This window comes from Astyanax mexicanus, chromosome 17 (assembly GCF_023375975.1).
Source record: "Astyanax mexicanus isolate ESR-SI-001 chromosome 17, AstMex3_surface, whole genome shotgun sequence".
NCBI classification, from domain to species: domain Eukaryota; kingdom Metazoa; phylum Chordata; class Actinopteri; order Characiformes; family Acestrorhamphidae; genus Astyanax; species Astyanax mexicanus.
The window spans coordinates 25,561,288-25,587,762 of record NC_064424.1 but is presented as its reverse complement, the minus strand read 5'-3'; the positions used below and the strand labels follow the sequence as shown (position 1 = coordinate 25,587,762).

The 26,475-nt window shown below is 38.4% G+C and overlaps 2 protein-coding genes across 10 annotated transcripts in view; one reads left to right on the top strand and one right to left on the bottom strand.

Moving 5' to 3' along the window:
• Positions 1–26,475, bottom strand: part of rpl35 (ribosomal protein L35) — a 657,733-nt gene that overhangs the window by 237,839 nt on the left and 393,419 nt on the right. The window lies entirely within an intron of this gene.
• LOC103046602 (formin-binding protein 1) overlaps positions 1–26,475 on the top strand; it is a 123,263-nt gene that overhangs the window by 7,987 nt on the left and 88,801 nt on the right. The window contains exon 1 of one of the 2 annotated variants that reach the window (XM_022676435.2): positions 9,018–9,302. The exons of the other annotated variant lie outside the window; for it this stretch is intronic. Within the exon in view, the coding sequence (XP_022532156.2) occupies positions 9,255–9,302 (48 nt within the window). The 5' untranslated portion in view covers positions 9,018–9,254. Of the gene's footprint in view, positions 1–9,017; positions 9,303–26,475 lie in introns of those variants that run through there. 2 annotated transcript variants of the gene reach the window in all.

The window sequence follows — 26,475 nt, the reverse complement described above, 5'->3', positions numbered from 1 at the left end:
TCACCCAGTTCTTCACTCTTCTGTATCACCCCTCCCCCCGACCCCAGACTTTAATCAGTCTCATACACAGGGGAGAGAGAGAGAGAGATAGATGGCGTGTAGGAAGAAGTGGAGCAGTGTGTGTGTGCTCAGGTTGGAAGGTGAACTCCAGCACCCTCGTGCTTTAGTGCTGACGTCAGTCTCCTCCTCCTACAACTCTAGTGTAGGCACACACACACACTGAATTTCTGGTACAGTTTGTAGAGAGATTAGCATTGGGCCTCTCTCAGTATTTCTGATGCACAGCCCAAATCGGAAAAAATTTGAACAGTATAGACAAAGCAAATAAACTAGATTTAATAATAGACAGAATAAAAGACAAGATATTTTGTTTCATCTGCTCAACTTTATTTAATATTTTTAATATATAAATATATTTCTGCTTTTCAGCCCTCCAACACATTTTATAAAAAATAGGACGGTAAAGCATTTGCCACTTTTTAGTGTTTCTTATCTTTCCCATGACATTTCAAAGCTGATTTAGCACTGAGGATTAGGGGTGGGCGATATGGCCCTCAAAAAATATCGCAATATTATTGACTATAAAATTACATCGCAATGGTATTTTTGCGATAACGATACTGTTGGGGATATAACAAAACACCAAATAAAAAAAAAGTATTTCAAGAATACACTACTGAAACAAAATTAAAATTTAATTTTAAAGCTCAATACAACGTGATATGGCATACCCCTAACTCAGATATAAAAAAAAAGAAAAAAGAATTTTGAAACAGAAGTCAATGATTCATAATGTCATGATACTAATGATACTCCAAACATCTCCATATATCAAGGACTGTAGTAAAATAAATAAAACTGGACAGATAAAATCTGTCTCTACTAGATATATAATAGGAAATGAGAACAGTGTGAATTTTTCTTTTGCTAAAAACAGCAAAAAAAACAGTAACCTGATGTGATAATTGGAGTATAATATTGATCACGATATTCAAAAATGTTATAATTGCGATATAATTGGATACAATGCGATATGGCAAACCCCTACTGAGGATACCAAGCAATATGTTTGAAGTGTTTCAGGTGTTTTTGTCCCATGTTTCTACATGCTCATTATGTGCAGCAGTACTGGGTCATCAGTGTTGTTGCAGCTTTCATTTCAGTGTTCTCCATACATTCTCAATTGATCAGGATGCAGATCTAGATGCAGGCTGGCCATTTCAGTCCCTATACCCTCTTTATTCACAGCCATGCATTTGCCTTTGTAAGATGTGCAGTATGTGGTTTTGCACTGTCTTGAAAAAAAATTCATCCCTTGAAAAGCTGTCAGTGCTAGGGCAACATAAAATGGGCAACCACATACCATGACAGACCCTGGCACTTGTCTTGGCACTGTCTGGATGTTCCATTTAATCTTTGCTCTGAAGCACACAACGTCCATTTTACTTCTAAGTAAAATATCCTGAGTATTGATTCATCCGACCACAAAACACTTTTCCTCTGTTTAATGACCCAAGTAGATGCTACTTCTTTTTAAACATTTCAGTAATGCATTTCTTTCATAATGCATTTGGAGATCCTCTGCAACCCCACAGTCTATATGATCAGTACAGCAGGTGCATAAACTGTGACCTGACATAGTTTCACCTTTCTTACTCAAGTCACTGACATTTGTAATGTATGGCAAACATTTATTATTATAGAGTTTCAGCATCAGAGACCTCATTTGCTGATTGAACCATGGATATAAACAGGTCATGTAGCCTGTCTGTTCTCTGGAAGTATAAATTAGCTTCTCTCTCTCTCTGATTCACTCTCTTTCTCAGCCTCTCAGTGAAACTAAGCTGCAGGAAGGAAGTGCTATGCAGGATATGACATCATCATGTCCGGATCTAGTGCAACACTGTCGTGAATCTGTAGAGAATCAGTTGCAATATTTTTTCATCCCTACACTCCCGTTTCATTTTTACAACAGAAACAGAAACTCCTCCTAACATGACCCCCTACTAACATTACCGCACACTCCTGACAGTCTGTTCAGGCTTATTAGTCAGCTATTAACCTGAAGGCTTACTGCACACTGTCTATTTCTGCAGTAAAATACACTCAAAGAGGTGCTATTAATACACTACAGATGGTGATACACCATGAGACTCCGGCATTGTGCCAGGTTCTCATGGTGTACCACCAGCTCTGATGTATTATGTGATGGCAATACTTTTTATTAGGCTGTCAATATTTATGACAAGCCTTGTCGACGATGATGACTCATTGATTAATGTTTAATTACATTACTGCTTCCATTTAATAGTCTGTACACTTGTGGCTGTAAGTAACAGGTAATTTTTTTTTCTTTTTCTGTAATTTTTCCCATTTTCTCCCCAATTTACACAGCCAATTACCCAACCCACTCATTAGGACTCCCCATATCATTAGTAATGCCCCAACACACCAGGAGGGTGAAGACTAACACATGCTTCCTCCGATACATGTGAAGTCAGCCACCGCTTCTTTTCGAGCTGCTGCTGATGCAGCATTGCCGAGCAGCCAGCGCGCTCGGAGGAAAGCGCAGTGGCTCCGGTACATCAGCTCACAGACGCCCTGTGCTGCAGACATCACCCCAGGAGTGATGTGGGGAGATAGCGCCATCTTTTGCTCCCTCTGAGCGCCGGCAGCTTGATGGCAAAGCTGCATGAGCGGGGGTTCGAACCTGCCACCTCCTGCTTATAGTGGCAGTGCTTTAGATCGCTGGACCACTCGGCGCCCCCTAGTAGGGATGCACTTAAAGAGATTTTGTCTATATATACACTAATTATTAAAAAATAATTGCAATGTTAGAAATCCGAGGACAATAAATAAAATGCAGCTTAAATATTCCTGTAGATTTTATATAAGGGGTGGGGTGTTGTTTATAGTGCATCAAAAAGCATCTCACACATTTTAATAGGTCTGCTTATGTGATTAGATTGTTTTTAAGGCTTAAGATCTTGAAACATCAGCAGTATGTGGACGAGCAATGTCCTGTTGGAATATAGGACTGAAGTGGAACAATGAAGACCAAAGCATGACATCAGGCCTTCTGGATATGTGACACATGAAAACAAGCTATTGATCTTGATGCTGACACACAGATTGGTTGGTCACTCTGTCACAATTTATTGATTGTAAAACAATTAAGTGTCTACTATGAGCTTTTTAGTGAATCATGAACAGTATTTTTTGCAATACAAGGGGAACTTACAATCCTTTATTAATTGTCCCAAAAATGCCACTTTACTGATGTACAATGTTATACAGGTGTTTCAGTTTAGTTCTCCAGCAGCATTACCATTAGTGGCTATCCACGCTAAGTGCTAACTCTTTGGCCGTCCATAGGTGAGTATTACCGGCCCGTAGCCTGCTGCTAACCCTGGCTTGCACTGCTGGAGCCGCATAAGCATTACCTGCTGGAAATCTAATCTAGCTGTTAATAAACAGAAGCGCTTTACTCAGCCAAATAAACAGTTTTCAGCAGAGAAATCTGTGACGATTAACATCCGGTGCTCGTTTGACTTGTCTGACTCGTCTGAAATGTTTTTTTATTACACTTTTGTTTACTTAATTTAGCTTAGCTTTACAGGTAGGAAAACATGGCAACACACCTACAAAAAATGCACCTTATAATCCGGTGTGCCTTATATATGAAAATAGACATTCATTGATAATGCGCCTTATAATCTGGTGTGCCTTATAATGCAAAAAATATGGTAGCTTATTCCATTCTGAAATGTGTTTTTTTTAACATTACATTAGACTATTGAATATAACAAAAATAAAGAGTATATATAATGTAAGACATTAGTCTTTAAACTACATACTTATAGGAGGGAGCTTTTTCTCGTTGCTGTTCATTTCAAATTGCACAGGAAGCATTATTCTCAGTGGTAGTAAATCTGTTAAATCTGCTTCTAATATATTTAATTAGGTATATTTATTATTAAATAAGTGCTTTATTCACACCGGTCTGATGAATGTAATGATTTATACCTGCACTCCCAGGTACGCTGCCCCCCTACAGTACGCTGCCCCCCTACACTCCTGCTAACTGCTAACTGTGAATAATTGAGTAAGTGGTGTGAATCTATTCTGTGCATTCTGTTATTATTAGACAGAGATACTCGAGTGTGGCCTCTGAGATTAGGAGGTTAACTGGCTCATTGAGAAATTGAGAAATCTGATTTTGGTGAAATGCTTCTCCATTTCCTGTACACTCATCCACTCCTGAACCCTTCCACTGCTGTGTGGTGGATGCAGGCATCACTGGTGTAATAGTGCACTCCCTCTGGCATTCAGAGCACTGATTAAGTTAATAAAAAACAGGAAATAAAATAACAGCACTCTCTAATGTTGGATTATGCTATTACTGTACAGGGGCAAGCCCCAGTGACCCCCGACCCTCACAAGCTCTGTTAAAACATACTGTGTATCTGCTTAGCTAAGTGTGCCATATGTGAAGCATGAAGACAGGAAATAGCTAAATGAAATCATCCTTAATACAATTTGGTTTGCTAGATGAAAAAAACATAGACCAGGACTGTTATTTATAGTAATATACAGTTCCGGGCAGACACAGTATAGATTTGAATTGTTTTTCCAGCGGTATTAAAATTTTGAAATATTATTTAACATAATAACATACATAGCAAATGAATATGTTTTGCTGAGAACAGAAATTTGAACACACAGAATACACAGAATACACACAGAATAATTAAATTAATTTATTTGTAAGTTATATTACATTGTTTCCTCTAACATTAGGATTTTCTCATCAGTTTCCCCATTCTCCCTTGTACAAAAAGTTTTAATTTCAGTTAGTCTGTCTGAGAAATATACAGCTCTGGAAAAAAAATGAGACCACTTTAGTTTCTGAATCAGTTTCTCTGATTTTGCTATTTATATGTATATGTTTGAGTAAAATGAACATGGTTGTTTTATTCTATAAAATACAAACAACATTTCTCTCAATTTCCAAATAGCAACATTGTCGTTTTGAGCATTTATTTGCAGAAAATGAGAAATGGCTGAAATAACAAAAAAGATTCAGAGCTTTCAGACCTCAAATAATGCAAAGAAAACAAGTTAATTTTCATAAAGTTTTGAGAGTTCAAAAATCAGTATTTGGTGGAGTAACCCTGGTTTTTAATCACATTTTTCACGCATCCTGGCATGTTCTCCTCCACCAGTCTTACACACTGCTTTTGGATAACTTTATACCTGCAATCCTGCTGCAAATATTCAAGCAGTTCAGTTTGGTTCCATGGCTTGTGATCATCCATCTTCCTCTTGATTATATTCCAGAGGTTTTCAAGTTGGTAAAGTCAAAGAAACTCATCATTTTTTTGTATTTTTATTTTTTTTCCAGAGCTGTGTCAGCAGTGGGTGCATGATAAAGTAGCTGAATACAGACATTAGAAGGGGTGTCCACAAACTATTGGGCATATATATATAGTGTAGATTAAGGCTTTAGAGCAGGGCGGCTGTGGGGTTTGCAAACAAATGAATGGGTGGTTAGTCTTCCTCCTGATCCTGTTGCTCTCTGTGTTCTTCTGTGTGTGTGTGTGTGTGCAGTGTGTGCAGTGTGTGTGTGTGTGTGTGCATGTGTGTTTAGTGTGTGTATGTGGCTGTTTGCTGTGTGAGACACACTGAATTATAGGTTTATATGGGCAGTTCTAAGCTGATCGTCGGCAGTAAAGAATGCAATAATGGAGCTAAACACCAGTTTTGTTGTTCAGTAACAACAGCAGCCGAAATGAACAACTTTGGACTGATGACATCATCCACCGGCCCTGTGATCCAGTGGCTATTCGTCATGACATCACTGCTAAGGAATGTGCTCAGTCTTGGTCTTTCATTCAGCAGTAGTGAGGTTGTTTACAGTAATGGATAGGTGCTGGTGGGTGTGTATGTGTGTGTGAGTGTGAGTGGATGTTTTTAATGGGTTTCCAGTTGACAGCTATAGGAAGAGGAATGTTAATAACTGTGTGTATAGACACGTCTCACACACACATACTTATGGTGATTGGCGACAGTCCAAGTTCAGTCTTAGTTATCCATGTTTGCCCAGCGTATCCTGTTCTAAACTAAAGAGGCAGACACCAGATACTGAACATGTCTTGGCTGATCGACTGAATCTGAGGTCAGTGATCCGATACACCAGCTCACAGACGCCTCGTACTGCGGACATCACCCTTTGGATTGATGTGGGGAGAGAGCGCAATCGACCCACCCAGAGAGAGCAAGGCCAGTTGTGCTACCTTAGGGCTCCAGCAGCTGATGGCAAGCTACATGAACAGGATTCGAACCGACGATCTCTTGATCATAGTGAAAGCACTTTGCCCGCTGGACCACTGGGAGTCCCTTGTGATCTGATATTGGCCGACACCCATAATTAAGTTCCTTGGATCTGAACGATATTATGTAATACTCAGTGTTGAGGTACTCCGGTGAAAATGTGAATTATCAATAGTCAGTATTAAGGATAATTACTTGGATAAGATCAACATCGACTGATACTTGGATTAGTTTGGTATCTGCGGATACTCAATATTTAAGTGCTCAAATTAGATTGGCAGATATTTTCAGATCTTCAGTTGCAGGTCTATTTTGGTGTTTGTGTGTGTGTGTGTGCGCTTCAAGTTCATTGAGTTAATAATGAGGATATTGTACCTTTAGTTTGTCCAGACTGACTTGGAAATGTGAATTATTTGCATAAGAAAACAGTTAAGCAAGAAAGCAAGCACTGTGTGTGTGTGTGTTCGTGTCCGAGGCTCAACTAAAAATGCGGCTATTCAGAGAGGAAGCCAAGTGTGGCGAAACATGTGATTGTTTCACAGAGAGAGAGAGCGAGAAAGAGAGGGCGAGAGACACAGAGAGAGAACTCATTTCATAAGTTCTGAGTATTTAGAAGTCTGAACAGTGCAGCCAGTCAGACGTGATTATCTACGGGGCCTAACGCCCGGAGCGCTCTCAGACTGCCATTCTGCTCATTTATTCCTCTCTTTATTCCCTTCTTCTCGCCTTTATCCGTTCCTTTTCCCTGTTTTTCTGAAAGGAGAACCCCCTGCGGGTCGGAGAGATCATCTGGGCGCTGTTGTATCATGTGAGAATGACTCCAGTTATGGTTTAATAAAAGAAAAACATGGCCTCTGAAACAGCTTACAAGACCTTTAACCTCAGCCCTCGTACAGATATACTCACACTAGTCCGGCCTACAGAGAGAGAGGCCTGCTACCCCAGCGTTTCTCTGTCATCTGAAATAAAGAGCATTATAAGTGAGATTTCCCCTGTTGCTAAAGGAAGAGGCTTTGCTTTAGATTTTTGAACATTGCTATGAGGAGGATCTGAATGCACTGCATTTAGCCTCACAAGTAAGTGAGAAACATCAGTAGGTTAGGTTCTGATGTTGAATAATTAGATTTGCCTCTCCACCTCAATAGTGGAGTGTTTAACACCCCAAGCTCAGCATTGAGGACGATGACCTTAGAGTCTGGACTGCTCCAGAATATCTCATAATAACATTTTTTGATTTTTTGAAATAGTTGACTCTCTAAGAAATCGCATATTTTCTTAAAGCTTCAACTTATTATCTTACAATAAGAATTTTTGACTCAGTAATTTGAAATAAAGACAGAATCTTAGCATAATGGCCTATATGTTCAATATTTGTTTACTTGATCTTGAAACGTGATTTAGAATTCATCAGTATTCAGTATTAACTCTTAACCCACATCTTTGACTTAGAATCCCTCAATAATAAAATTTCTTGTATTTCAAATTTCATGTTAACACTGAAACTCACATTTACTTAAAGAGTATTGAGTATTAGAAAATTGAGTAATACTCTCACAGTAATGACTTGTTTCCACACAATAACTCATTCTATGAAACTAACCGTGGCTGGATAGCGCTGCTAACTGCAGCTGACCATGCTGCTAAACGGGGCTGGCTAGCACTGCTAACTGGGGCTGGCTAGCACTGGTAACCGCAGCTAGCTATGCTGCTAACTGCAGCTAGCACTCACCCTTGGACAAAATACTGGAAATCTAAGCTTACTGTAAATAAACGGAATCACTTTTCTCACCCAAATAAATGGTTTACAGGATTAATATTCAGCGCTCATTTGACTTTAAAAGAAAATGTTTTTTTTAAGAATTACAGTTATGTTTACTTAGGCGCTTCCCCCCGCTTCCCCATTAGAAGGGAAACATAGCAGCACCCTTGCTCACTTCTTTGCAGGCATTCTTACTAGTGTCGCTTAATGCGCTTTATAATCCGGTGCGTCTTATGTATAAAAATAGACCAGATAATAGATGTTCATTGATATTGCGCTTTAAAATCAGGTGCGCCATATAGTGTGAAAAATACGGTACATATACTCAAAAGTTTGACTCATTTGCTCAAACATTTGATTTAGTATCTTACTATAAAAAAGAATCATCATCAGTATCATAAGTTTCGATTAGTTATGTGACTCTATATTTATGTATATGACTCTATTTTTATTTACGTGACTATTTTATCTTAAAATATGATTAATTTACCCAAAATGTGCCTCAAACTCTCACAGTAACGACTAATTATCAAAAATTATGTTTTGACTTGAATTTGAATTTGATCACTCTTGCAACAGCAACAGGTGTAAAGCAGGTCTGTGACTAGAACCTTGGCGGTACTGAAAGTAAAGGCCACAGCTTTCAGACCCATTAACCCCGATGTTGTTACACAGCTGCTGTAATGCTGAATGCTAATGATTGGGAAGTTGGTGTACATGCTGGGAGGTGTAGGTCACTTGCCTCAGACTCGGCCGCTCAGGCGTGTGACTGCGGCGTGGTGTTGTGAAAGTGCGTTGTTCAGTTCTGTTCAGAATCAGGAAACAGGACAACAAAAAGGGCCTTCATGAAGCAGCAGATAACCTTTTAGAGTGGCCTGCACCTATATGTGTGTGTGTGTGTGCGTGTGTGAGTCCTACAAGAGAACCTTAAGTGGTGAATTGGATCTGGAAGTGGGAGTAGGGCGAGGCTGATGTGCTCACACACACACACACACACACACACACAGACACACTCAAAGCCTAAACACACTTTGATACCGGCAAGCGGGTGGAGAGTTGGACAGGCTGAGAGACAGTCCTCAGCTGTTGGAGAGTGTGTGTTGTTCTCGGGTGACCGTGGCTAAAACTGTATGACTGCAGTAACGGTTAGCAATTAGCTGTCATGGATTTGGGAAAACCGGACACACTGGTGAAGGAGCAACAGCTGAAGGTGAGCTTAAGACTTCTGTTGCTGGACTGTAACACATCTGTAATACATGTGTATAAGACTTTAGCATGTCTGTTTTTAAGGTGGTGGTGAAGTAGAGGTACAGTACAGATGTAATTGTTTAAAAGAAGACTTTAGAAGTTCAGTTTTGTCCAGCCTTGATTCTGAAGATCTGCATTCCTGTAGACTGCTAATGTTGATAGGTACTGTTTTGTTAATTTATAAAGAAACATGTACAGCAATGTTCATATTCATATTTAAGTTTTAAGAGTTCAGAAATCAATACTTTTTGGAATAACCCTGAGTTTTCATGCATCTTGGCATGTTCTCCTCCACCAGTCTTACACACTTCTTTTGGATAACTTTATACCACTCCTGGTGCAAAAATTCAACAGGTCAACTTGGTTTCATGGCTTGTGATCATTCATCTTCCTCTTGATTATACTCCAGAGGTTTTTAAATTTGGTAAATTCTAAGAAACTCGTCATTTTTAAGTGGTCTCTTATTTCTTTCCAAAGCTGTATAGATGAGCAGCAGCTGAATTTAAACTATGTATTATTAACAAGGAAGGGTAACAGTATGTGTTATTTTACAGTTTTGTTGTATATTTAGTTGTACAGAAAATATGCATTAGCTTAGGTGCAAAGGCCACTGAAAGCTCAAGCTGGTAGGCGCCTGACTATGGCGAGTGCATAGAGCGCACTAGTGATAGAAGAGCTTCCTCTTTGTGCACAAATGTACATTTTACTGCTTAACACTCTACAGGTCACACTGACATCATGGGGCCTGAATGTCTGAAGAGTTTCTGATATTCTGGTCTTTTTTACCATCTTATTTCAAATCATGAAATTGTGGTGGATCAGAACAGAAGGATCCACAGATATGCTGCAGAACCAAACATTTATGATCATGGAAAGTAACCAATTGCTTCTGCAATGGAAAAGAGGCTAATCTGTAACTTGCACAATGTCCTCTGGAAGGTTGCTTTTATTCCATTTGTTTTGCTTTTTTTTCTGCATCTTTCCTGACCTCACAGCATTGAGTGAACTTCGCACAGTGGAGGGATGGGCAGGAACATCTGTAGATGTTCTCTGAGCTGTTTATCTGATGCTGAAGTTTGGTGGTCCACCACATCTTACACAGTTGTTAGTGCTTCCAATTTTTTAAAGTCATGTGGAACTGTTGGGTTTAAACTGTAGTATAAACCAAATGGTGATGAATAAATACCAATACTCCTCTACTACACTGTATGTAGAGTGTATATAGAGTGTGTTTATTAGGGAAATGAGTCTGAGCTTCTGTCCAACTGTGAGGTGGACGTTCTGGGATGGAGAGTGGAGAGTTTGAAGCACACTGTGAGGTTGTGTGTTGGGTTGTTTTGTATCCAGCAGGTAAAACAGATAAAAGATTTCACGCTGTCTTCAGTGGGATCTGCAAATAGACCCGACTGAGGAACACTCCCACTCACACGGACATACTGTACTGCACCCAGCCCAGGTCATCCGTCTCTGGAATGACAATCATACACACATGCTGCTGGCAGGAGCTGACCCAAGGTTGAAACTGGAGCTGATGTGTTTCCTGCTGGATGGTTGTGTGTGTGTGTGGGGTGGGTGGGTGTATTGTGAATTTGTGGGTGGGGAAAGTCCTAGGATGAGAGGTGAGGGTGGTGGACGGTCAAAAAGAGCAGAATGTGTGTGTCAGGTGTTGCCAATAAATGAAAAACACAGAGAGTGTTACAATCACAGAGTGTTCAACAGATCAGGGATGATGATGTGACTACAGAATTTGGTCGTTTTTACAGTTGTGTTCCCACAATGCATAGTTTCCCCTATGGGAGAAGTGACCCATGTTTAAGAGGAAGTGCTTACCTGAGCTGTAATGTGGTAGCATGATCAGATATTCACACAGACAGTGTGGTTCCAGAGATCAGTATCATGGTGGACGCTGGTGGTAGATGTAGCTGTAGTTGCTCTTCTGCTAACTGGCTGTTTCGTTTACTGGAGACGGAACTAAAACTAAAATGGGTGGTTAAACAGCCTCCAGATTATTAATGAGTGGAGTTTCATTCATTAAAAAATACAATTTAATTCAATTCAGTTTAGTTCAAATTAGATATACATGTTTAGTCTGAATCAGACATAATTATTCAGATCAGATCATATATACTTATTTACTTCAGGTCAGGTCAGGTTTACTTCATATGTGTTCGTTTAAATACAATGTACTTTGATCAGATAGCAGATAAACATTAATTAGTTATTCTCAGTTAAATTTTAAATCAGATCAGATATAGTCAGATCAGAAAGACACTGTTTAGATAGGTAGGTACAATGTTATCAGGTCAGATATATTCAGATCATATCAGGTAATATCAGCTCAGATCAGATAGACACTGTTCAGATAACATTTACTAATTTCAGATCAGTTATACTCAAATCAGATCAGGTAAAATCAGCTGCAGAACAGAAATACTTAGATCAGATCAGGTTAGATTTTAGATTAGAACAGAAATAACCAGATCAGGTAAAATCAGCTCAGATCATGTAAAGTCAGATCAGAACAGAAATAATCAGATCAGGTAAAATCAGCTCCGAACAGAAATAATCAGATCAGGTAAAATCAGCTCAGAACAGAAATATTCAGCTCAGATCAGGTTAAATCAGATCAGATATACTCAGATCAGATCAGGTAAAATCAGGTCAGATCAGATATACTCAGATCAGATAAGGCCAATTTAGTTCAAGTATACACTGTGCAGATAAAGTAAACTCAATTCAAACCAGATATACTCAGATCACAACCAATATACTCAGATAAGATAAAATCAGCTCAGATCTGGTTACATAGTTCAGGTCAGATCTGTATTTAGATCAGACCCAATGCACTTAAACACAGAACTGTTAAAATTTGTTCAGATCTCATGTAGTTAAATCAAATCAGATATACCCATTTTAGAAGTGGTATATTTAGTTCGGTTTAGATCTACTCAGTTCAGATCAGGTATAACTAGATCAGCTATCAGCTATCAGAGTTGAGCATCAGTGAGGTTTGGTAATGATGTGGAATGGTTACTTCTGTCTCATCCCAAACGTTTCCACTGTAACCCTGTACCAATGGATGCATGAAAAGTAGCAGAGTGCACTAATTAGAAGGGTGTCTGGATATTTTTGGACAATGAAATCTTGCGTTTGCTACATAATACACTACATGAATACACTTGTCTCTAACTTACATACCACATGGTGAGCTGGACCTTCTGTCTGTGTGTTAATGACCGTCTACTTCCTCTTTAATCTCTGAAAATCTGTGTATGTGTGTGTGTGTGATTTGCAGGTTTTACATTACAGGTAAAACAGATTACAGTCATTTGTGTTTGAACACAGGCTGCTGTTTTATGGCCTTAAATCAGAAGTAGCCGGCTTGACTCCTTTAAACACACATTAAATCCACACTGAACACACACACACACGTTTGCATACATGCACGCGCACACACAAACAAGCTCTGAGAATAAAAAATACTTAAAGTTTTATTTAATACAACTGTCAGGATTGTTGTGTTTAAATTTTTCAAGTATTGTAGTTATAAGCGTATGCTGTGTTTGATTTACCTCGGAAGTTGGATGTTGTTGCGGAGCTGGGAATGAAGGAATGATGTCACCCCCGTTCCAGTTGAGTGTTCCAGTTAAACATTCTGATAAATTGTACACAATTTCCAAACATTCCTGAAAAAGTTGGCTAAGAACTTTGGAGTTTACCAAATTTGGCAGTCTTTTTAGATGTTTTTAATGACTTATCCTAGCAAAATATGTCTTACTTTTTATTTCCCAGCTTAGCATTGTTAGTATTGATAGCATTAGCAAATTGGAGATTATTGTGTGTACTTATGTGTCTGATTTAATGAGACCAAATATATAGAAGTGCTAATAAACTGTGTAATACTACTGCTTTTTTACTGCCATCCTGGATTCTGAACTTGAAAGTTGGTGAGGCTATCCAGATGTTCTGACAAATTCTGACAAATGGAAAACATCATAATATTAAGTTTTGGGAAGAAACAAAAAAGGTTATATATCAGTGCTGGGTGGTATGACCAAAAATGTATATCACAGTACTTTTCAAGATTCTGGTGGTTTCACGGTTTATCACAGTATTTTTATTATTTTATTTCATTTTTATTTTTGTGTATGACTGGGCTTTTATATAGCTTTGTGACTTTTTGTACTGTTAGGAGTACATCAATTATAAAACACTAAGGCTTTAAATTAAGGCATTGATTACTATAGGGTTTACTTTGTCACACAATATATGAAGGAATCAGACTTCTTTAGCAGAAAAACAGCTGAAGACTGTAAACAACAGACCTTAAAAAGAGATACACACAACTTTAACATGGCTTCCGTTACAAAACTAAGTATTTTAAGTAGTTTAAGCCATTCATCGTTGAATCTATTAGGCATTACAGTGTTAAAATCAGCCACAATTTTCAAAATCTTTCTTCAGTTAACAAATAAATTCAGTTCAATGTGCATTACATTTACTTTAAGCTACAGTATTAATATAATTAAACAGGGCTTGTTACTTCTCACCTCGTATCCTCAAGTTTTAGTGACTTTTATCACTTGATGAATAAATGATTCTGTACTCAGGACCGTTTCTGGGCTTGTCTGTGGAATAAAGTACTGTTATCAGGCAGGATGGAGAGAGGGACAAGTCTTTAGGCTCCATAGAGCTGAGTTACTTTCAACTCTAGTGTGTAAGTTTACTATGCTAACTGGCTGGTGTTAGCTAGCGAGCTGTCCCAGCGTGCTTCTTTGGCAGTGCTGTTCTACACAGCGCTCCGCGGCGCCTCTAGTGGTATGGCGGTATGAGAATAATGCAGTTCTAATTTCCTCTACAATATACTGTATGGACCATAGACTTTATATAGCTGGACAGAGCATCGTTTCTTAAAAGTGAAGCCACCACAGGTCGGGCGCCCCCTGCTGTTCGGCTGCAGAAAGCTGTGTAACCCCACCCATCCCCATAGGTTTCAATGGCAAAACAGACAACTTTCAATCACGTTTTTTTCTAATATACTGTAATTCTACCTCCATTATTTAAATGCAACAGCTAGTGTAACCTCTGCTTATATTGTCAAATTTTTATATCCCCACAGAATTCGGTTTTTAAAACTTTATTCGGCTCTATTCAAAAAAGGTGTGGTTATGGTAAAAGGGCTGCTTATGGGCGGGACCAATAACAGACCGTCAGCTCCGCTCCGCTCCGCTCTGCAGTCTGTGACCGCGAGGCAGCCCTCAGGGGCGGGGTTATTTAAATGAGTAGGCGGTCTCTCCACAGCCTTTCTCCCTCCTCTGGTCTCTACTGCGCAGACTCTGGTCTCTGAATCGCCAAAATGGCGGAAGATTTTGGCTTCATTTTCATTGAATGAATGGGAACGGCGACACGGCGTCCATCTTTATATACAGTCTATGGTATGGACCAGTAAAACGCCCAGCACTAGTTTTATATATATATATATATATATATATATATATATATATATATATATATATATATATATATATATATATATATATATATATGTTAGTTTGAAGCTTCAAATATGTTTTAACTACAACCTAAATGATAAGTTTAAATGGCTAGCTTAGTGCTAACATACCATATAAGCTAGTACATGATGAAAATAAAATCCTCAGCCAGGGTTAGTATACAGCTATTGTTGGTAGCTGCTTTCAGATGCTCTAAGCTGATATTTTTTGGTTAAGGTGGTGGAAAACATAACGTTATATAGAAAATGAATGCAGGTCAATGCATGGTGATGCCTCTTCATACTGGTTATTTAGCTTGTTCAAGTTGGTCATGCCTGTAGACCAGCTAAACCGTTAAACTCCAGTAAAGAGACACTATGATGGTGAAGAGCTAAACTGGTTCACCAGCTTAACCAGCCTGACCAGCATAAGTTGACTAGGCTGTTATGTTTCTAGACAGCTGTGTGATGTTGAGATGTTGTCAGATTGTGTATGCTTGTGTGTGTGCATGTGGTTTGTGTGTTTAGGTCCTTGGAAATATAAGTTTACTTGTTTGGTATAAATAGCTCTGGTATTTAGCCCGGATGAGGTTTCACAGGCCATGGTGAGTTTGCGTGTGTGTGTGTGTGTGTGTGTGTGTGTGCGAGAGTGCATTTTTTTGTGCATAACAGACATCTCTGAGGTCATTAACAGTTAACACACAAACACACACACACACAGATACACATACACACTTACACACATTTTGCCCTAAAGTGTTACTGTGCTGTTGCATGGCAACAAAAGAAAAATACCAAATGAGTGTTTGTTAGTGCGGCTTGCTCTCGCGAGCGAATGCAATAAAATGTTGAACTAAATATGGCTGAATGTCTCATGTGAGAGTCAGCAGGAAACAGTGCTGACTAATATGTAATTTAAGATGTGAGAGATGTTATTTTTGATTATAATTTCTATGATGTATTATTAAATTATTTGTAAAGCGACAGTAGATAGTGATAGATTTTTTCTTCTAAATTGAAAGCAGTAGTATTTCTGAGTAGTTTTCTCACGATACCAAAATTATTACTTTTAATTCTTTAAACAGTCTGCTTCACTGTTTGGAGGTGTTGCTCCTTTGATCTGTGTGTAAAACATCTTTTGCAGATCGGATGTGTCCAAAAGCTTGCCCGATATCAGCTAGCAGCTGTGCCTCGTGTTCTCTGTTGACTCACAGAATATGCTGCCCTGCAGGGAGAGGGGGCAAAAGCATTTTGCACACACATTCATTTTGAATCACGTTCATACTTAGAGCACCGGTACTAAATAAATAGGGTATTGTACTTTTTTAATGACTTAATATTGAAATACTTTCCTAGTATCAGTTTTAGGACTGCATAATATTTTGATGAAAATTTGACATTGCAGTGTTTTATTTTTAAATATATATTGCGATATTAAACAATGCAAGACTTTTCATCAGTGATGAAGGGTGGAGAGGTCAGTGTAAGGCCTGTGAGAGCTCTCGCTGCCCCTCCCCTTCAAAAGACTGCTAAAAAACTTAAAAAACACAACTGTGACCTCACCAGCGCCGATCACTCAAAACCCAAGGAAAACTGCAAAACAGCTACACTCTTCCTTTTAATCGGGCATATAAATGGCCTTTTAAAAAGGTAAATAAGAGCCTTTTTCTGGGATTAAAAGTGTGATTTTGGCTGTAGCTGGAATTATCTGCGCAAAACTGTGCTGGACTGAGGTGTACTGTCCTCAGGCTGTCAGGCTTTCAGCCGCTGTGTTTACAAGCACGTGCCCAGCCATGTGGAGGCCATGTGGTTCCCTCGTGTTTGCGTTCACTCACCCTCACCATCACTCTTTTTAGGCAGCAGCCTGTCACTCACACAGACACAGAGATAGAGCTGCTCACTGAAAAAAATTTAACACTGTGTATCTACTTTTTGTGTCAAGCAGCAAAACATTACATGACTTGTTAAATTTAATTGCCTTAAGCGACATTAGGGGTGGGCAATATTATATTGTATACAATATATCGTGACACAGAAATATCGTGATATAAAAATCTATATTGTGATAATAGAGATGTTCTGTCTTAAAAGTAGTCTATTATTTACTGTAAAGCTTTAAATGTATTTATTGTATAACTGTTTTAGTTTGCAGTTTATATGCATGCACTGAATATTCTGCAATATTATTTGCTGCAATATATTATTTTATGCAATATTATTTATTTTGCCACATTATGATTATACTGTTATACTATTATACTATATTCCTGAAATTAATAAATTATTTTTCTCTTTTCCTATATCGCCAAGTATATAGTTATCGCAAAAATACCCTGAAATATCGTGATATTATTTTAGAGCCATATCGCCCACCCCTATTGCACATCATTCGATGACAATGCTTAAACAATATATAAATGGTGCACTTAGTGCACTGATCATCCTTGCAAAAACAGAAGACAGAGCTCTTCAAAGAGCACTTACTCTCTTAACACCTCTAACACACTAACTACTTCTAACCTCATTTCCTTCTTCCCCTCCTTCACTCCTCTATCCTATTATTCCCCTTTGACCTCCTTTTATCCCTATCCAAAGATGTTTTACCTTTAAACTTATTTTACATTGTACTTGACTATTGTAAGTCGCTTTGGACAAAAGCGTCTGCCAAATGTAATGTAATGTAAAAAAACAGAGTAGTCTGAGGATCTGACATTGTTTATTGTGATCATTGCAAGGGTGACCACACCACACACCAAAGAAATGAAATTACCCATCAATAAAAACCCCAATTCTACAAAACCTTTGGACAGTTGCTTTAATGCAATGTGCCAACATAAGTGTTATACCTATATCACTTTTTCCCCTTTAGTTACCAACACCTCCCTTAATTACCTTGCAGATTATTGCAGGTTCTCTGCACTGTATGTCCAAATGTTTGTGGACACCCCTTCTTATGGCATTCTTATACTTTAATTTGCAATTATTGCTTGTATCAAAAGCTTGTATAGCCCCTGTTGAGAAGTACTGGCAGTAGAATATCAATGTCTGGAGCAGATAAAAATGAACCTATTGCTACTACGCCTACTATGCTGGATGTGGATTATAGAGAGGTATTAAGCCTCCCCATACTGAGCATTCTCTGTGATGGTGCTTCATCTAATACTTTTGGGACGAGTTGGGGAATTTTTACATGGTCAATGAATACAATAAAATCCTTACAGGAATGCTCTAAAATGTATATTTGTAATTGTAGAAAGCCTCCACTAGACTGTAGAGACAATTACTCCAACAAAAGCAGTACAATCTCATTTATAATAAATTTTATTATAGAAGAAACAAAAAATAGTGAGCAGGTGTCCCAATACTTTTGCCCATGTACTTTATCTGAGCAAACAAGTCTATAAAAATAATCAGCCCTGCTTATCTCCTACTTACCTAACTGTATTTAGATATGATTTGGTATATGGATAAGATGCTCATACTATGGTTTGTAATCACGTGAGGAACATATTAACGTGCCCCGGCCTTCTCTTCCATATTCTGACTTCCTGTCGGCACTCTCACAGTGTGTATAACTTCCTCTATGTTGCAGTTCTGGGGTTTTGCTGTGACTACCGTTGCAAAGCTCTAGCCAGTGATTCTATAGCAACCTGCCCAACCTCCCAGTAGATTTGGAGTAGCTGTAGAAACTGTGGTGCAAATTTACACGTGTTCCTGTATGGCAACCAAACCACACTGTTTGACTGTGCTGACTGTAGCTATGCTAACGCTAACCCTGAAACTGGTGACAGTTGGCCGGGATGTTCTCAGAATCCCGAGCCTGTTCAAAAAAATGACTTTTGAACATTTAATTGAAGACTATTGATAATTTTGAATGGTTTTTCATTCATTTTTCAAATTAATCATTGCATGTTGCACATCAGGGTGGACAATTTTGGGGAAAAATGAACATTTTGTGTAAATGTGAATGCAGATATGTTGCATTGTTCAAAATGAGGTTATTTTTCAAACATACATTTAATTTTTCTATTTTGCTATTTTACCATGACTACACAGTACACAGTAGTGCTTGGCGATATTGAAAAAAAAAAGATATGGATATTCTTCAAATACATCAGTGATTCTCTTTTTTTTTTGTTAACAGACAGCACCATTTAAAGCAATGCACAAGATATTGTTTCCTTTACATTTAATTTCCAAATAGTAAGCAGCTCTTTTTAAACATGTTGCAAACATAAAAGTGTAAAATATGAAAATCACTTCCACAAGGGATTTCTTTACAGGTTTCTGACAGAAACACAAGCCTATCCATTGAGATTCCCTCTGGCAGCTTCTACATGTAAAGATGTACAATCTCGGTTATCGCATTAAAAAAATCCTATTAATCAAATTAATTTGATTAACCTCCCAGCACTAGTAGACAGTTTAAAGAGCCATTAAACCCTAAACCATATTTTTTCATTTATAGCTGAAATGTGTTCCTTGAAGTAATGAAACATATCAGTCGGCTTACATTTTTCATAACCTTTAAAAAACAATTTTATTGTGGTACTTTCTGCCTCTGCAGGACCCTCTTAGGTTCAACTGCGCTATAGGCGTGGATGTAAATCAGTCAATCATTAACCCCAAATACCCAGCCCCCTGCCAGTGACGTACAACCATCTACGTCTCACTGTTATCAGAGGCACACTGCTGCAGCTCAGCCAATCAGCTCTCCCCTCTGCCCTGCCTCTAAACCCATACATCACTCAGTGGCCCTCCCAAACTACGCCTCCCTTTTTTTGCCTTTTTAAATTTGAGCTGAGGATAGAGTCAGCAGAAATTAGGGGGTTTAAAGGCCCTTTAAGTTTTATCTCAGCTACATGTAAGTATGAAGTATATATGATAAAAACTGACACAAGTACTTAATGATGCGTGATGTGGCCAGTAGAACTCCTGTGAAAAAATGACCCGACACAGCCCAGTTTTTAGAATGAATATATTAGGCTTAGCAGGGATGGTTGTTTCAGCACACGGGTACCATTAAACACAATATTTTATCCCTTTTCCACTCAGGAATGCTTCTGCTTTCCGTTTTGAAACAAAGTTATACAGACTGCCACTTTAAATAGCTTGATATTTTTTGATGAAAAAAGCTAAATGAATAATTAAAATGTCTTAAGAAATAAGTGGTCCTGTGGACTTACGCACTGCCACTATGATCCGAGGATCACCAGTTCGGATCCCGGTCATGCTGTGCTGTATGCTATCAGCAGCCGGAGTCCGAGAGAGCACAGTTGGCCTTGCTCTCTTTGGGTGGGTAGATGGTGCCCTCTTCCCACATCACTCCCGTAGGTAATGTTGTTCAGCAGTATATTTTCCTCAGAATGCACTGGCTACTGGATAATGCTACATAAGCCACAGTTTAAAAGTTTGAAAAGAGGCGGTGACTGGTTTTTGATTCTTGTTTGGGGGCATTGTTAGTGATAGATGCAGTCCAGCTGGGTGGGTGAAATGATTGGTCTAGCAAAATTGGTGAAAAAAATTATAAAAAATATCATTACTAAAAGTGTTATGTAACCTCTTAAACAAATTATTCATCTTTATTCATAAAACGGTACCACTTTAAAATAAGACCTTTATAAAGGGTTTATAAATGGTTTACAATTAGTTTATTAATGGTTAGGTAATTATTAGTTATTTATTAATTAATTAGGTTAATTAAATGCCTTAAAAATCATTAATAACCAGTTATAACACATACGTAGAAAGGGCAACAATGACCTGTTGTTTGCCAAATAGTAAACCCACAGCAATCTATATTGTTGCCCTTTCTACATATGTGTTATAACTGATTATTAATACTTTTTAAGCCATTTACAACCTAATAAGTAACCATTAATAAACTAATTGTAAACCATTTATAAACCCTTTATAAAGTTAGTTTTATTTTAAAGTGGTACCCATAAAACTGTATAATATGTCATTTGTCATATGTCATAATATGTCAGCAGCTTCAAGTTTCTGGGTGTTCACATCAGCGAGGATCTGACATGGACAGAACACACCACACGGGTGGTGAAGAAGGCACAACAACGCCTGTACTTCCTCAGATGGCTGAGGAGGTTTGGTCTGAACCCCAGTATCCTCAGGACTTTCTACACCTGCACTGTGGAAAGCATTCTGATGGGCAGCATCACCACCTGGTATGGGAACTGTACTGCTCTGGAGCGGAAATCCCTGCAGAGGGTTGTGCGCACAGCGCAGTACATCACTGGGGTTGAGCTCCCAAACCTTTTGGATTTATACACCAACCGCTGCCTGAGGAAATCCAAAAAGATCATGAAGGACCCGTTCCATCCAAGCCATTCCCTGTTCTCACAGCTGCCGAGTGGAAGGAGGCTCAGAAGCTTGAAGACCAGAACCAGCCGGTTCCGAGACAGCTTCTTCCCCCAAGCAACCAGGCTGTGGAATAGCCAGTAGAACGGTGTTCTGCCCAACCCTCCCCACTGACACCCATACAAACTCTGCACCCTGCACTTTACTTTACACTGCATCTATCAGACTTTCCCATATTATACAGCATTCTGCCCCCTGCACTCCCCACTCAACTCATTCCTTACCTGCACTTACTCATAGCTATACTGTGACATACTGACTACTTCCACACTATCCGCATATCTACATCTGTGCATATCTGTTCTGTGCAATATTTGTCTATAGTGTAAGTTATCATGTTTATTGTAATTAAGTGTATTGTAAATAGTGTTTATACTGTAAGTTATCTGTATGTCCTATTTTTATATATTTTATATTATTTTATTACTCTCTTGTAAATATTATTCTTTGCGCATTGGTGGGAATCTGCACCCAAGTTTTTCACTCACATGTACACCTGTACTCTGTGACGTGACAATAAAAAATCTTGAATCTTGAATCTTGAATTTAGAGTAAATCTTGAAAAATATATTGTTACTCAGTGTTTGTATGAAATTCAAACAACTATGCTTCCTATAAAGAAAGCATGAGATATTGATATGAACTGAGCTGCATTATAACTATCCAATCCAAGAGACCTGTTTAAATTGGCTGGACATGGAGGAGCAGAGGATGATGGGACAGTGCTGGAAGAAGCTGCAGCTGGTCGACTGAAGTGGCCTTAAAACTAACACTTCCAACCAACAAGCATAAAGAGGATGTGGTCATTGTTTGTGTGTGTGTGTGTGTGTGTGTTAGTAGGGGTAGTGGTGGTGAAAAACTGAAACAGGTAGTGAGGTATGTGTCTGTGAGAGTGTGTGTGTGTGTGTGTGTGCGCGAAGCTTTGGTAACACGTATTGGGGGATGCTTAATACTGTTATAAAGTGATGATTAAGCCCTTATAAGCTGCTGCTAATGTTAAACTTTGTTTACTTTATTAGGCTTTATAGCAATAGTAAATGTGTATCATTCACTATAGTGACAAAGGTATTGACACACTCGCACGTTACACCAACAAGTGCTTTTATGGCCTTTGAAAGGCCTTATGAAGCCAATTACATTTTTTTATTAAGTTTATATTACCTGCTTTAATTATTAGCATTTATAATTAAATACAGATATAAATATAAATATCGAGTTTATCCACTCCACTTACATTATTTCACTTGAATATGCAAAATAATAATGAAATAAAGTAATTCTACTAATAAACAAAAAGTTTCAGGGTAATATGTAAAAAAAAGCTTGCAATGTTAATAATTCTATTATTATTATTATTATTATTATTATTATTATTATTATTATTATTATTATTTTACTTTTTACCTTACTTACATCACAAGGAACTAGAATTGCTATATATTGGTAACATATTTTAATTTTAAATACATAGCAATAGCAATAAAACAATAAAATAATTGTTTGTGTGTTTGTGAGTTCATGCATCTGTACTTTTCCAGGGGGAAGCGAGAATTTAAAACAGGAAGTAGTTGTGAGGTTTAATAGGTGAATGTATGTGTGTGTGTGTGTGTGTGTGTGTGTGTGTGTGTGTGTGAGGCACACTGAGAAAGTTCTGGAACAGAGAGGTTAGCTCTTGGCTCAGTTCCAATCTGACAACAGTATGGACAGTTAGACCTCAGACTGACAGAGGTACTGCAGATAGCCTCTCTCTCTCACACACACACACACACACACACACACACACACACACACACACTTATCACTCTGTGTATGTGTGTGGGGGGTGTTTGCTGTAAGATATCACAGCCTGCCGTTACACCTGTGTTACGCATGTGTGCCATGCTGTTAGGTGTGTTACAACTGAGTGTGTGTGTGTTGTACTGTTACAGTTATGCCTGTTGGCCCTTTTTGGCCACTTTTGATTTGCCCTGGGTTGCCAGATGTGCATGTGTGCTCAATATTAGGTGCTTATGTTCCGGTTGCCAGATGTCGCTATACTGTTCATGCTGCAGACAGTAGGTTGCCAGATGTTGCAATAAGTTGAAGTCAGGTTCTGGGTCTGCTGGTTTCTTTTATGCTTTCAGTAATTGATCACACTATTAACTTTCACAAATAATTATATGTGTTTTATAGGTAAAACAAAACTCAGAACTGTATTTGTTGTAACTGTAATTGCCATTAATAAAAATATATATCAAGGGGATTAGAGAGGTGTTAAGTTGCTTAATATTATTATGCTGATTATTATTATATTGTATGGGGTTAATTATTACTTTTACTGTTGTTATTATTTATTTTTAGAAATGAATAGAGATGTCAGGTTATTATTAGTGATAGTTATTTTCCTAATATTAGTGGGTTAATATTAGTGGTGTCAGGGTGGTGATGATGATGATGGTGCGGATCTTCATGCTGGGCAGCAGATCAGAGAGCCCAGATCTCCCACTCCTAAATATGACCACTTCTTCTGCCAGAGAACCCACTGCGCTGACAGCTCGGTGTGTGTGTGTGTGTGTGTGTGTCTGGAGGTGGTGGTACATGAGTAAAAGGATTTGTTTGTTTTGAAGAAATGCACCCGGGTATTCAGAAGTCTGTTATAAGTTTGTGTGTGTATGTGTGTGTGTGTGTGTGTGTGTGTGTGTGTGTGTGTGTGTGTTTGACAAACTGTTGTATTGCCAGTATTTTTAAAATGCTCTCTACCTATCTTTCTCTCTCTTTGTATGACTTTCTCTTCTCCTCTCTTTCACTCTCTCTCTCTCTTCATATATGACTTTCTGTTTTCCTCTTTTTATCTCTCTCTCTCTCTCTCTGTATGACTTTCTCTTTTCCCCTCTTTCTCTCTCTCTCTCTCTCTCTCCTGCCCCGCCCCTCTTTCTCTGTTGTAAGTGAAGGTCAGAGGTCAGACTATTTTTAGTGGCCCACTCTCGCTGGACCCTCTAGGCTTTCGTCTGACATTTGACCTGATTACTTTTTGGCCCAGAACTGTTTCCATACGGGTTCTCTGTGTTTGTGTGTGTGTGTGTGTGTGTGTGGAGTCTTAATTCCGAGAAAGCCCCCTCTGAGTTACCAACCTCCCTCCCACCACTGAGCTATACACAGAGTCAGTGAGAGACAGAAAATGAGAAAATACTTACAAAAAAATAAGAGAGAATAAAAGAGAAAAAGATGAAAAGAAAGTAAAGAGTGAGAGAGAAATTATGAAACAAAGAGAGAGAAGAGTGGGGAAAAAGACAAGAAAGAGAAAGATCCAAAAGAGAAAAGAATAAAAAGACAGGAACAAAAACTAGCGATAGAGAGAAAGAGACAGAGGGAAAGAGACAAGAGAACGAAACAAATGGGAGAGTAAGAGTAGAGGGGGAAAGAGGAGAGACAAAAAAAGGAGAAAAGACAGGGTGACAGAAATAACTAAATAAATATATGAATAAATAAAGAAGGATAGAGAGAGAAGAGGATGAGCGATAAAGAGGGGAAAAAGGAGAGAGGTAGGAGAAAGGAAAAAAAGAGAGGAAGATAGGACAAAAGAGCAGTGAGAAAAAGAAAAGCTAAAAGTTAAGTGTTTAAAATATTGGCCAAATCTGAATATGTGAATCTGTGTGTTTAGTTCCAGGTTTTACAGTTAATAAAAAATATGTATCAATGAATATCAACATTTACATAAATAATATTGTATTTTGGCATCATCCCAGAATTCCCATATCCGATTATCCCCTAACATATGGCTGAGTTACTGTGCTGCTTTTTTATAAGAGTGTATGAAAGGTCTGAATGCTTTCAGTAGTAGCTGTACTGTGTGTGTGTATGTATGTATGTGTGTGTGTGTGTGTGTGTGTGTGTGTGTGTGTGTGTTTGTGTGTGTCAGACTGGGCCTGTTGGCTGAAGTGACACACATACCACACATACTGTGTATATTTACCTCCTGCCTACAGCTTCCTCACCACTGCCAAACACACACTGCATGCTTCCAACAGCTGGGCCTGCAGTCTGTGTGTGTGTCTGTGTGCATATGTGTGTGTGTGTGTCTGTGTGTTTCGGAACCAGACAGCCGTTTATAAAGCTGTACTCTGTGAAACACAGGGGTGTTTTATGGTGGACTTGATTAAGCGCAGCACAGACTCCAGATCATCACATCCTAAACCACAGTACTGCTGGAAAAAAAGTTCTTTACAGTGCAAATACATCAGTGTTTTAGACTTTCTGCAGAATTAAATGTTCACTTAATATATATAATATATAGTCATTCAGGTTTGGTTTGGTTTCTAGAGAAATTGTACACAGTGGTGGTGGATGGAAATGCCCTTAAAAGATCCCTAATAAACAGTTAGCATTAGCTAATCCAGCTAATGGTTATGTATACACTGCCTGAAGCCTTACTAGGTGTGACAATATAGCGATATTGTGATATATTCTACCCTTTTGTTATGATATGTGGCATGAAATATCACAATATATACAGCACTAATTTATAACATTTACATTCTAAACCCCCTTGAACTCGCCCCCTTATTTGACTTAATAAAATTACTGCTTCATTAGTCCACATGGGTAAGGAATGCATGCAGGATGCTGTAATTATGCTTATGTTGGGGACAATGAGGACCAAAGCTAAGCTTGCTATCTTTAAAGTAGTTTGTTATGGATGTTGAGGTAAGTTTAGGATCATTATCCTGCTGTAAAAGCTCATTCTCTTTTCATCTTTAGCTTTTTGCTTTCAGAATTATGCAGGAATGTACATGAATACATTCTTCTCAGCTAGCAGTAAATGTATAACAAGTTGGAGGCAACATGCAAATGCAAGTTGGTTTTATGTTTAGACATTACAAAAACAATAAACAAAAACTAACACAAATAAATCTACACTAAGACTAAAAAACAAAGACTTTAAAAACAAATGACTAAACAGGTATTAACAAACACAAATCTTAAGAAAACAAAACAGAACTCTGTAGACAAAACACGGCAGGTCAGTGGCTCAACAAACAGCAATAAAAAAAAACATCCAGACAGGGTCTAACAGGACAGAGTCAAACAAAAAGCACAACATTTATTTATATTTATGCAGAGGTACAGACAAGGGACACCTGGGGAAGTAACGAGTGGGCAGGGTTATACATGAGACAGGAGGCTAAGGCAGAGACAAGACCAAAAACAAAACAGATCCATGTGCTCAAGGAGCACATAGGAAGAAAAACTAAACAAAAAGGAGCAGGAAGCACCACAAATAAAGAAA